Source organism: Saccostrea cucullata, unplaced genomic scaffold, assembly GCF_032062105.1.
Source record: "Saccostrea cucullata isolate Sc308-1 unplaced genomic scaffold, CSIRO_AGI_Scuc_v1 ctg12306, whole genome shotgun sequence".
Taxonomy (NCBI): domain Eukaryota; kingdom Metazoa; phylum Mollusca; class Bivalvia; order Ostreida; family Ostreidae; genus Saccostrea; species Saccostrea cuccullata.
In genome coordinates, this window is record NW_026933169.1 from 32511 (window position 1) to 43846 (window position 11336).

Consider the following 11336-nt stretch of genomic DNA (forward strand, 5'->3'; position numbering starts at 1 on the left):
AATAACTAAATCATGATGCAGAAACTTAAATGACGTTCAGAAGTCAACGGTCTTTAAGGCACCTCGGTCAAGTCAGGTCACCTCGTGGGCCAGGTCTAGGGTCCTTATTTCACCATTTTGACCTCAAAAGAGAAATTAATTCTATATTAAAGATCTTCTTATCTACATACTGTAGGTCATCAAAGTTAGCAACATCAAATGCAATCAATCAAGCAGGCTGTGAGTTTATTTCCCTCAAAATTTGAAATGGCAAAAATATGTATGCCATATTCTCTGGCTCTCACTGTTTCGGGAATTGTTCTTTTATAGTCGAAAATGGAATGCCCATATGATAATACATATGTTCTGTACACCAGGGGGGTCGCCATTGTATTTTTAAAACCTTCCTTAATGCATTGCCTTTAGTCCATCAGCGGTATTTGTGCTTCCATATTTCTAGGGAACCTTTCCAACCCTGTCATTGTATTATAAGTATTGAACTGGAATTTTATCGTTTCTTTCATACTCTCATATCTCAGCTGTCTATGCTACCAGGATGAAGGAACTTCTTTACGAATGATTTCATTTTTTGAAAGTCATCATCACCCACGCTTATAGACGAGTCCACAATGCAAACTTTATCCATGTTTGGAAAGCACTGAATTGTAATAAATAATAAAAATCAATCTTTACCTTACACAGTATGAATAAAGATAAAGAATGAATACCTGATTGAATGAATGAATTTACATGCAGTAACTGACATTAGGGATATTTTTATTGAAGCCTAGCATATGAAACCTTTCTTCAATAGGAAAACCTTTGTCTTTCATCCGTGCATAATGGTATTTTTTACAGTGTATAAAAATAAAAAAAAGCATACCATTTACTGATATCAATATCAGAAAAACTTGATAACAGGATATGACACAAATACATGTAAACTGAACTTCTACGGTCATTTACAACAAGACCTTTCAATGTATTTAAGGACTAAGTCTGTGTAACATTGACTTTATCATTTCAGAATTGATGGTTTCCCAGTTGTCACATTCAATTCTATGTCGAGCCAGTAATTGACAAAATTACACGCAGATTTTTTGTTAAATAAGAAAATCTTTTTAAACTTCTTTCCTTTTCGCTGAAAAGAAAAAACAAAATCTTCTTTACAGCTGTATTTCCTAGTAAGAAGTAGCATGCCCTATTTAATATTTTTCCCCTTATTTTTGTGAGTTACTAGTATTTAAAAGTCACAAATTTGTAAAACAATTTTCTATTTCTGTTTCAATTTACTACTTGCACTTTAAGTAATGGTAAAAAGTCTAACCACTCATTCATTTGAAATGACTTGCATTGTATTTTCCATCTCTAGTTTCTTTAATTGTTCATTAGCCTGAGTATCAAAAGAATCTGGTAAGTCATCAAATAGACCATCTAAAGGAATAATAAAATAAAATACATTAAAATGGTGAAATTGGACCATTAGAATAATCTAAGATATCATTTATAAAAGTTTAAAAAATGGGAGGTGACAATATAATTCATCATTTTCCAAAAATTTCAAAGCAATTCAGAGATGCATCACTCACTTACTCTCTCTTTCTTTCTCTGTCACCGTTCACGGTAGCTCAGTCAGTAGAGCGCTCGCTCCGTGATAGGAAAGTCGTGATCGAGTTCGTATCTCGTCTGCGACTGACCTTAGTCGATAAAAAATGGGTAGCAACTGTTCCTTTGCCATGCACTCGGCACTTTGAAGTGAAAGTTGCGGGTCCTTCGGATGAGACCTTAAAAACCGAGGCCCCGTGCCGGCGGCAGGCGTTGGCACGATAAAGATCCCTTTCTGCTCAATGGCCCTGAGTGCCGAGAGAAGGTCAAATTTGAAGCCCTTCACGGGCATACTGTGACGTCTCCATATGAGTGAAAAATTCTAGAGAGAGGGACGTTAAACAATATAAAATCAATCAATATTTCTCTGCCTATCTGCCTGTCTGTCTGTCAGTCACTCTCTTTTTTTACTATCTTAAGGAATATTGTTTTACGTCTTTGTTTTAAATTTCAATTATGTTAATGATAATATTTTATTTATTGATGCATCAATTCTGAACATGCTATAAAATTCCGAGACTAAATTCTTGGCATAATGACTGGTTTATCTGACATACAATTTGTACTCCTAAATGAATAATCACTTGTTAATCACAACAACTTAACAGAGTGACAAATATCATTATCCTTCAGAATTATACAGTCTAGCTGATTGGTTTAGCGCATGTCATCTGAGGTGTGACAATAGGTGATGGCCTCACGCGCGGAGTCACAACTGTTGTCACTCTTCAGATAACAATGAAATAGTTTTTATAGGCGAGCAGGCACATCCTCTACTGTGTTGTCGCCCATTGTTTAAGCGAAATAATCGTTATTCATAATTATATGTGTGTACACGCTTTGCTAAATATGCGGGGTTGGTAAAGTAGAAATTCCTACGATGACGTCAAAGTTGTCTGTTGACGAAGTTTGGAGATATGGAATCGGAGCAGAGTAGTAGAAGACAAAAGATTTGATTCCTATTTTCTACTCTATTTAATTGATAATTTAGAATCCTCAGGATAATAAAACTATTATGGACTGTTTAAAAGGGAGACACCAGCAATTATCAGGTATGAGTAGGGTTGTTACCCTCCGGTGACGACCCTACTTAGACCTAATAATAGGTGATGTCTTCCTTCTTTACAGTCCATGAATGTAAAATATTCAAACGATTCACTCGTCATTATACACATTTAACTAATTATAAAATTTACATGAAACAGGCACACTTCTAGAACATTTACCTTCAAACATTGACGTGTATGAGGTCGTCGACATAGAAAAATCCATCGCGGGCATTTCTGTAAATCAGAGTTTGTCTTCGGAAACGGAATGATTTTTGCTCTCATCAGCTTAATTGCTTGGCTTCTACCGGATAAACGCGCCCCGAATTAACAGTGCTTCACCACTATGAAATTGCTAATGCAGGACTATTACAGTTATTAATCAACGACGAATTTCGAACACTTCTTGCGTAGCATCTCTGTAAAAACTTGTTTCTAGCGCCATGCATATTGCTTGACCTCAGCATAAATGCAAACGAAACGAGAAAGCAGTGATCTGTTCTGTCACTATTATCACATGCATAAAGGATATGGATCCGTATATTTAAGAAATAAAGTCCGCGTTTTCGTGAATGTTGCAGGATAACCTCCAAGGTCGAGAAATGTTGTTTGAAAGATAAAAGCCGAGGCGTTAACCTAGGCTTTAATATTTCAAACAACATTTCGAGACAGAGGAGGTTATTACGCATCATTCATGACAACAAGGACTTTATTTCTATTCTACCATGTATAACTACAATCGCTAAACTATGGATAATTGTTTCCTCTATAGAGAAACGAATTAGGTCACCATGTCTCGATTAAGCTTTTTCATTTAACACCAGAGGTAAAATTTGTTTGCTTACATGTACCTGTGTATAGAATGCAGACGATTTGAGCTTTCGTTTCATTAAAAATAGCCTTTTTAAATTACAAATTTTTTCGTAATATGTATTGATCAGTTAAAATGAATATAAAATAACAAAATCATGTTTCTTTTACGGCTAAAATCACGTTGTTTAATGTATAGGGAGGTCCGTAGAATAGCCCCGCATAGCTATAAAAACCGACATTCATCAGCAACTAGATGCCATTTACAGTGTTTATACTGCAAAAGACGACACATCGATGCGGTCTAAACAAGTATTTCATTCTACAGCCAAACATGCATTTGAATTGTTCAGATTTGATACGTGTTTCTGATCTGATAATTTTTTGATGACGTTCGTGATTTATTGGAGGATAATGTCCGCCGGTTTCCTTTGATGTTCTCAATAATCGTGGTAGAATGTATGATAACAAAACACTATTTTATTTACTGTTTCACAAGAGATTTGCTAACAATACATTGATGAAATAGATTCACTTAAAATGGTTTAATTTGCAAGAATACCATGATCTGATTCTGCAAAATTTATGAGGGAAAGTTAAGAAATTGTAGAATAGTTATAAATGAATATATAAATGACTTGGTTTTTTTTTACATCTATGAAAACAATATAAAGGAATAAGAGAAAAAGATAGTATTAAAAAAACCCCTTTTTTTCTTGCATGATTTTTGACCAGATAGAAGAGAAACGATTTGTAGATATGTTAAAAAACTGTTGAAAGCATTTTAAGGGGAGACAGTGCACATGTCACATGACTAAAAAGACATATTACGTCATAATCGGTGATGATATACATGTTAAACGTTGTTAAAATCAACAGTTCTTGTGTAATTTTATTCTAAATTGTAAAATTGTTTTTTAAACATTTAATTATAGAAATTATTATTCATAAAGTTTTTAAAGATCTTGCTATCATCTAGATTTTGAATGTTCATGTTTTCATGTGATGTCACAATTGATTTCCCTCACTCGGAAAATACAAACGTGCAGCGTTTTTATCATGCTTACATCTAATTCGACGATGTCCTGTGCGATATTGAGGTAAGCTTCACCCTGTGATATTTATGCAGTAAATAATTACGATGAAGGAATGACATTCAATCGTAAATTTAGAAATATATACTGACAGAATTTTTTCCGAATGAGGTTTTTTGTCGTTGAAGCTGACTTGAAAAATGAAGAAAATATTCCAAACAAATAGTATTTAAAATGAAAACAATTGCTTTCAGATAATTTAAACACAATGAATATTCAGAAATATTTGAGTATATAGTGTTATCTAAAATATTTATCGTTTGTGCGTAAAAATTCGCATGATGGACTCCGTTATGGACCAGTAAACATGAAGTATCTAAACTCCATACAAACTCTACACATGGCGGTATTTGTAGGGCGATATCTTTTAAATATGTCAAGAAATCCCATGACAGGACCGTTTCAAAATGTGAAGTACATATTGAATTAATAATATAAAAACACGAAAAAATTCATTGACAGGAATTTTTTTCAGCTAAAGGTCCTGTTCCTCCTTAAATCATTACTTTTTTCAATGGGCTTAGATAAAAAAGAAGTATTTCATGCAATTTCATCGTAATAAACTAACGATAAATGTTAAAAGATCTTTATATATATATATATATATATATATATGACTTATATCAGGAGCAAAGTGGTCTTCTTAAGTCCCACTTATGCAAAAGAGGCTACAATGCCCGCACCGTACAAACAGCTATTGATGAGATGGCGGGACATGACAGGCAAAACCTATTACGCTACAAGGAGAAAGACAAGAGCGGCAGGGTCCCTCTGGTAACCACATACCATCCCGTCCTTAAGAACCTTAGCGGTATCCTTCAAAAGAACCTACCAATTCTCCATTCAAACAAACGAATGGCAGAGGTCTTTAAGGAACCCCCATTGGCTGCATACAGACGCCCAAGGAACCTAAAGGACATGGTAGTAAGAACCAGACTGGACAACCCATTACCTAACGGGGGCTTTAAAACTTGCTCTGACAGAAGATGTCTTCTTTGTAAGCACAGCACTGACACAGACAGTTTTAACAGCCCTGTTACAGGCCGCAGCTACAAAATACTAGGGAATTTGTCCTGTCATACTGACAACTGCATTTATCTAATCAGTTGCAAAGTTTGCTCCAAACAGTATATTGGTGAAACAGGAGATCTCCGCAGGAGAGTCAATAACCACCGTTCGACCATTAGGACCAAAAAACTCAATGAACCCGTTGGGGAACATTTCAACCTTGAGGGTCACAAATGGGAGGACATGACAGTAGTGGTGATTGACCATAACCCAAGATGGACAGATGCTCAGAGAAAAAGCAAAGAAAAGTTCTGGATGCACAGATTGAAGTCATTCCGCCCTAATGGTATTAACAAACTGAATGACTTCACCAGAATGAACGTAAACTAGACCCAATTCCTGATGATACTAAACAAGATTATTCTCTCAATTTAGTGTAAACTCTACAGTTAATTTGCGTCACCAACTCTCGAACAACTCTCATAACTATGTATTGCTTACACCTTTGTTAAAAAATTTTTTTTCCCGGTAATAAGTCTTTAAATATTTCAAAATTTATAATTGATCATAATTCATATGTTTAAATATCCCCGCTATATTATTTTTCTTCGATTATTCTTTACTAAGTAAAGTTACGCCATTTCGAGAGAATGAAACAATGTACGATTTACTAATTGTCGTAATTAATTAGCATAATTAATTCGTTCACTTATGTAAATCGCACTTCACCCTAGTATACCCGATAGACCGGACGCATTTCATAGCGGTCCGGATTTCTTTCTTTATTAGTGTTCTTAAAAATTTCCAATTCATCATGTAATTAAGTATGTAAATATCTAGTGTTTAGTAGTTTAGTAGTAGTGCTAGTTGTTTTTGTTTCTCTTTTCCCTTTGTTCTTATGACTTTTTAACTTTTTTCTTTGTCCTGAGGAAGGGACAGGGCGTCCCGAAAATTTGACAATTTTTATTGTTCGTGTCGTTGGTCATTTTTAGTGCTTTATATAAATTTCCATCCGTGACCTTGTATCTACTTGGTAGATCCGACATTTAGGATATACAGTGTTGTTGGTTTTTTAGTGCTTTATATATATATATATATATATATATATATATATATATATATATATATATATATATATATATATATATATATATATATATATATATAAAATAGAAATTCTGATATGAAATTAAAATAAAATATAGATACCTGAACAGTAAGATTTAAAGATCTTCTTATCTAAATCTTCTAGGTCATCAAAAACATCAACAACAAATGCATTCAAACAACCAGGCTGGCTTTCAAAATCATTTACTTCCCACAAATCCTTAAGTGCAATACCAATGGCAAAAATATGAATGCCTTTCTCTCTGGCTTTCTCTGCCTCAGGAATTGTTCTATCATGCTTGATATTGGAAACGCCATCAGTAATGAAAATGCATATATTTCGAACACCTGGCCTATCACCATTGGGTTCTGAGAACATTTCTTCATGCATTGTTTTCAGTGCATCAGCGGTGTTGGTGCTTCCATATGTCCAGTGAATCCTGTCAACAGCGTCAATCAACTCTGTCTTTGTATGATAAGTGTTGAGATGGAATTCAATAGTAACTCGGGTACTGTAGGACATTAGACCGACTCTCATCTCCCAACAGACTGTATAAGCAGCCTGAAGGAACCTTTTTACGAATGCTTTCATTTTGTTGAAGTTATCATAACCCATGCTGGTTGACGAGTCAAGAATAAAAACTAAATCCATTGTCGGAAAGCACTGAACTATAATAAATAATGAAATTTGAATTGTATTTTACATGACATGAATACGTATAGTAATCAAATATAAAAAATAATCTATTTAACACATATATTTTACTCATTCACTGGAACATACGGATACACTTATCAATCGGATAATTGTGCAAGTGTATTGCGTTGTGTTAAAATCAAAGAAGAAAGTTTAGCTTTTATGAAAACTTTAGATTCCGGTGATTATCTTATATTTTATCAGTTTGTTCTAGAAAATAAAATACATGTACTAAAGTTTTTATGCCTCAATCTAACAAATAAAGTTTATTTTTCAACAGGTCATCAGCTTTATTGATGCAAGACACTAGAACCTAAAAGACAACTGAAGATATAAACCTTAAAACAGTTTTTCGTTATTTTAAATCATGATTTTTTTTTTCATTTTTTGAAAGATGAAGAAATATTCAAAGCACAATTTTATTTCTTTATGAAAAAAGTGTTGCATCATATTTTTTTTTTCTTTCATGTACTTCAAAAGTGGATAAATACCGATAAAAATGTGAAATGAAATGTATACCTAATTTGTTAAATTCAGGTAAGATCTTCAAATCTAAATCTTCCAGACCATCAAATAAATCAACTTCAAAAGCATTCAAACTGGCAGGTTGGCTAGCAATACCATTTATTTCACGAAAATCTTTAAGTGCAATGCCAATGGCATAAATATGTATATCTTTTTGTCTGGCTCTCTCTGCCTCAGGAATTGTTCTTTGATAATTGATATTGGAAACGCCATCAGTCATGATAATGCATACATTTCGAACACCTGGCCTATCACCATTATCTTTTGAGAACATTTCTTCATGCATTGTTTTCAGTGCATCAGCCGTGTTGGTGCTTCCATATCTCCAGGGAATCTTGTCAACAGCGTCAATCAACTCTGCCGTTGTGTTATAGGTATTGAGTTGGAATTCAATCGTAACTTGCGTACTGTAGGACACTAAACCAACTCTTGTCACCCCACAGTCTATGTTAGTTGTCTGAATGAACTTCTTTACGAATGCTTTCATTATGTTGTAGTTATCCTCACCTAAGCTAGTTGACGAGTCCAGAATAAAAACTATATCTATTTTCGGAAAGCACTGAACTATAACAAATAATTAGAAAAATTAAATGGACACCATGAATGATATCGTTAAAAAATAAAAAAAATATTGTAAAAATTGTTTAATATGTACCGTATAATCGTTCTTTGTAATTTGAATGCACTCAACATGTTCTAGCTGGAGAGACTCAATGAAATGATTGTGTAAAGTATATTGTGTTTAAATCATAGCTGTAAGTTAAAGTTTTATTCAGAAAAACAATAAATTCCATATAAACCGTTGCATTTTTTCAATTTTTTTTCTAGAAAAATTAAATTCCTTTACGTTTCATGGTTCAGTCTAACGGTAAAGAGATTTTTTTTCAGTTGTTCAGCATTTTTTTATGCATTAAACTAGAACCTTAGAGACACAATATAGACTTCCTGAAAATATTTTTTTTTCAAACCATGAAAAATATTTTCTAAAGACATCGAATGATGGACAAATATTTCATGCAAACTTAAAACATTCAGGTAGGAAATTATTGTGCCCATACTTTTCTTCATCAATAAACTTTAAAAAGATTTTAAAAATCCGATAAAAGTGTGAAATAGAATGTATACCTGAATTGTTAGATTCAAAGATCTTCAAATCTAAATCTTCTAGTTCATCAAAGGATTCAACTGCAAAAGCATTCAAACTAGCAGGTTGGTTAGCAATACGAATTACTTCACTGAAAACCTTAAGTGCAATGTCAATTGCATAAATATGTATGCCCTTCTCTCTGGCTTTTTCTGACTCAGTTATTGTTATATAATCATTGATATTTAATATGCCACCAGTCAAGATCACGCATATATTTCGAACACCTACTCTATCACCATTGGCATCTGAGAACATTTCTTCATGCATTGTTTTCAGTGCATTAGCAGGATTGAAGCCTCCATATCTCCAGGGAATCTTGTCAACAGCGTCAATCAACTCTGTCTTTGTATCATAGGTGTTGAGTTGGAATTCAATCGTAACTTGCGAACCGTAGATCATTAAACCAACTCTCATCTCACCACAGTCTATTTTAGCAGTCTGAAGGAACTTTTTTACGAATGATTTCATGTTGTTATAATTACTATCATAAGTAGATGAATCCAGGATGAAAACTATATCCATTTTTGGAACACACTGATCTATGATAAGGTAGAAATATGTAATTTCACTGAAGTTTCGTACATGTCATTATTGGATTCTTTTAATGGATATTCTAAACAAATAAAACACATTTACATATTACATGGATAAAAAGGGTATTTCGGAAGTAATTTATTGGCGCATAAAGTAACACTCTGCAGATTTTAATTGTAGTAATCACTATGGGATAATTGTGGAAAATTAATGATAGACAGAAAATGCAAAACTTTTCTTTCTTTCTTTCTAAAAATCTTTCTTTTAATGATACTCACTGAAATATCCCCGAATGTCAAAGTATACATATATTCTTACGAAAACATCAATACCACATGTGGAATGTACATAATATTTGCAAGATGAAAATAATAAGTCAATAATGACTTATCATTTAAGATAAAGTACACGTGTAAGTGGAATGCTTTCGATATTTACACATGTGTGTAATAAATATGACCCCCTTCTGAGGTAAATTAGGAAAATTAAAAAAGCAAACTTTACTAAATGTAATCTGCACAAACATGATATGAAATATTTTAATATTGATTATTTCGAAGCCTCTGAACACCTAGAACGTCTGCTCTAGGGTCGCGAAGTCAATCCCGCTGGTATTGCATAAAATGAAATGTGTTGGAAAAATAAAATAAAACAATGTCTGATAATTAACAAAATCCGCCGATAAAACATAAACTTAGATTAACCCTTTAACGCCCAGAGACGCCTTTTGACGCCTTTTCAGCATCACGGATATTTAACAGCTAGCGTTTCGTAAATAATTGGGATACAACAAAACAGTTGATATTTTCGTAAACTAGAGAAGAAACTGAACACTTTTGCTACACAAAGTTTTTCTATATGACGCTAAGAAATTATCGTAAACTTGAAGTCAATATTGCATATCCTACTCGAAAGTTGATAAAATTACGCATAAATGACTGATTTTGTGCTATCTTCTGTTACCTTTATCTAAATTTCAACACAAAATAAAAATTTTAAAAATGCCATAACCCGAATGTTTGGAATTTTCCCTACATTCTTTATTACAAACTGTTTAAGGTACATGCATTCGTTACAGAGATATTTGATGTTGAAAACTGGATCTTTTACGAGTAAAACACATAAATGCACTATGACGTCATATGACGTTTTACATGCACAATGAAATTTTTCATAAACGCAGTGTAAAACAAACTGATTCTTTTGATACTTGGAACAGATTAATTTTTTAAAATGACTTACTTATAAAGAAAAGTTAATGTTCAACATAATATGAGCCATCAACATAAAAAAAGATTTTTCTATAGCTTTGGAAGAGATATTATGCACATGTAGTTATTGACGTTTGCTCAGCGCCCCGATTGCGCGCACCCATTGTTTTAAAGATCCCTGTCGAATTTGTGTCATTTCTACATGTAGTTAAGAACAAGTATTTAGTAATTAAAAAAATTTTAAAAAGTTAAAATTATCGTTACTATTTAAAATGAAAAAAAAAAAAAATACAAGTATATTTATGATAAAAGCATATTTGATACAAGCATATTTATAATTCAATCTTTCCTTTAATCAACAAAATGCCTTTCCACACACACACACACACACACACACACACACACACACACACACAGAGAGAGAGAGAGAGAGAGAGAGAGAGAGAGAGAGAGAGAGAGAGAGAGAGAGAGAGAGAGAGAGAGAAAGAGATGTCGTCACTGCGTTGCACGTAGTCCGAAGAATCTGACGACGTTTTCCTGGCTTTTTTACGAAACTCGTTTGTCTGTTTGTCA

General features: G+C 33.3%; 3 protein-coding genes across 3 annotated transcripts; all 3 read right to left on the minus strand.

Moving 5' to 3' along the window:
* Positions 1 to 1309: 1309 nt before the first annotated feature.
* On the minus strand, positions 1310 to 7301 carry LOC134237433 (collagen alpha-1(XIV) chain-like). Its single transcript, XM_062719528.1, has 2 exons — positions 6752 to 7301; positions 1310 to 1413 (listed from the first exon to the last, which is right to left on the minus strand). Exons 1-2 carry the CDS (start codon positions 7299 to 7301, stop codon positions 1310 to 1312), a joined length of 654 nt encoding a protein of 217 aa, XP_062575512.1.
* Positions 7302 to 7636: 335 nt separating this feature from the next.
* LOC134237434 (collagen alpha-1(XIV) chain-like) lies at positions 7637 to 8358 on the minus strand. The gene is made up of 2 exons (XM_062719529.1): positions 7866 to 8358; positions 7637 to 7659 (listed from the first exon to the last, which is right to left on the minus strand). Exons 1-2 carry the CDS (start codon positions 8356 to 8358, stop codon positions 7637 to 7639), a joined length of 516 nt encoding a protein of 171 aa, XP_062575513.1.
* A 3-nt stretch (positions 8359 to 8361) lies between these two features.
* LOC134237436 (matrilin-2-like) lies at positions 8362 to 9548 on the minus strand (the record flags this gene model as incomplete). The annotated part of the gene is made up of 2 exons (XM_062719530.1): positions 8997 to 9548; positions 8362 to 8435 (listed from the first exon to the last, which is right to left on the minus strand). Coding segments are annotated over exons 1-2 (618 nt in total), but the record flags the coding sequence as incomplete, so codon positions are not given.
* Positions 9549 to 11336: the final 1788 nt, after the last annotated feature.

What these genes read in the sequence shown, in the direction of transcription:
- LOC134237433 (XM_062719528.1), bottom strand. Translation starts at nt 7,301, where the DNA reads ATGGATTTAGTTTTTATTCTTGACTCGTCAACCAGCATGGGTTATGAT. An exon ending in CTTTAAATCTTACTGTTCAG is followed by an intron (nt 1,414 to 6,751) that starts GTATCTATATTT and finishes TTATTCCTTTAG; the next exon opens with ATGGTCTATTTGATGACTTA.
- LOC134237434 (XM_062719529.1), bottom strand. Translation starts at nt 8,358, where the DNA reads ATGAAAGCATTCGTAAAGAAGTTCATTCAGACAACTAACATAGACTGT. An exon ending in ACCTGAATTTAACAAATTAG is followed by an intron (nt 7,660 to 7,865) that starts GTATACATTTCA and finishes GTTGTCTTTTAG; the next exon opens with GTTCTAGTGTCTTGCATCAA.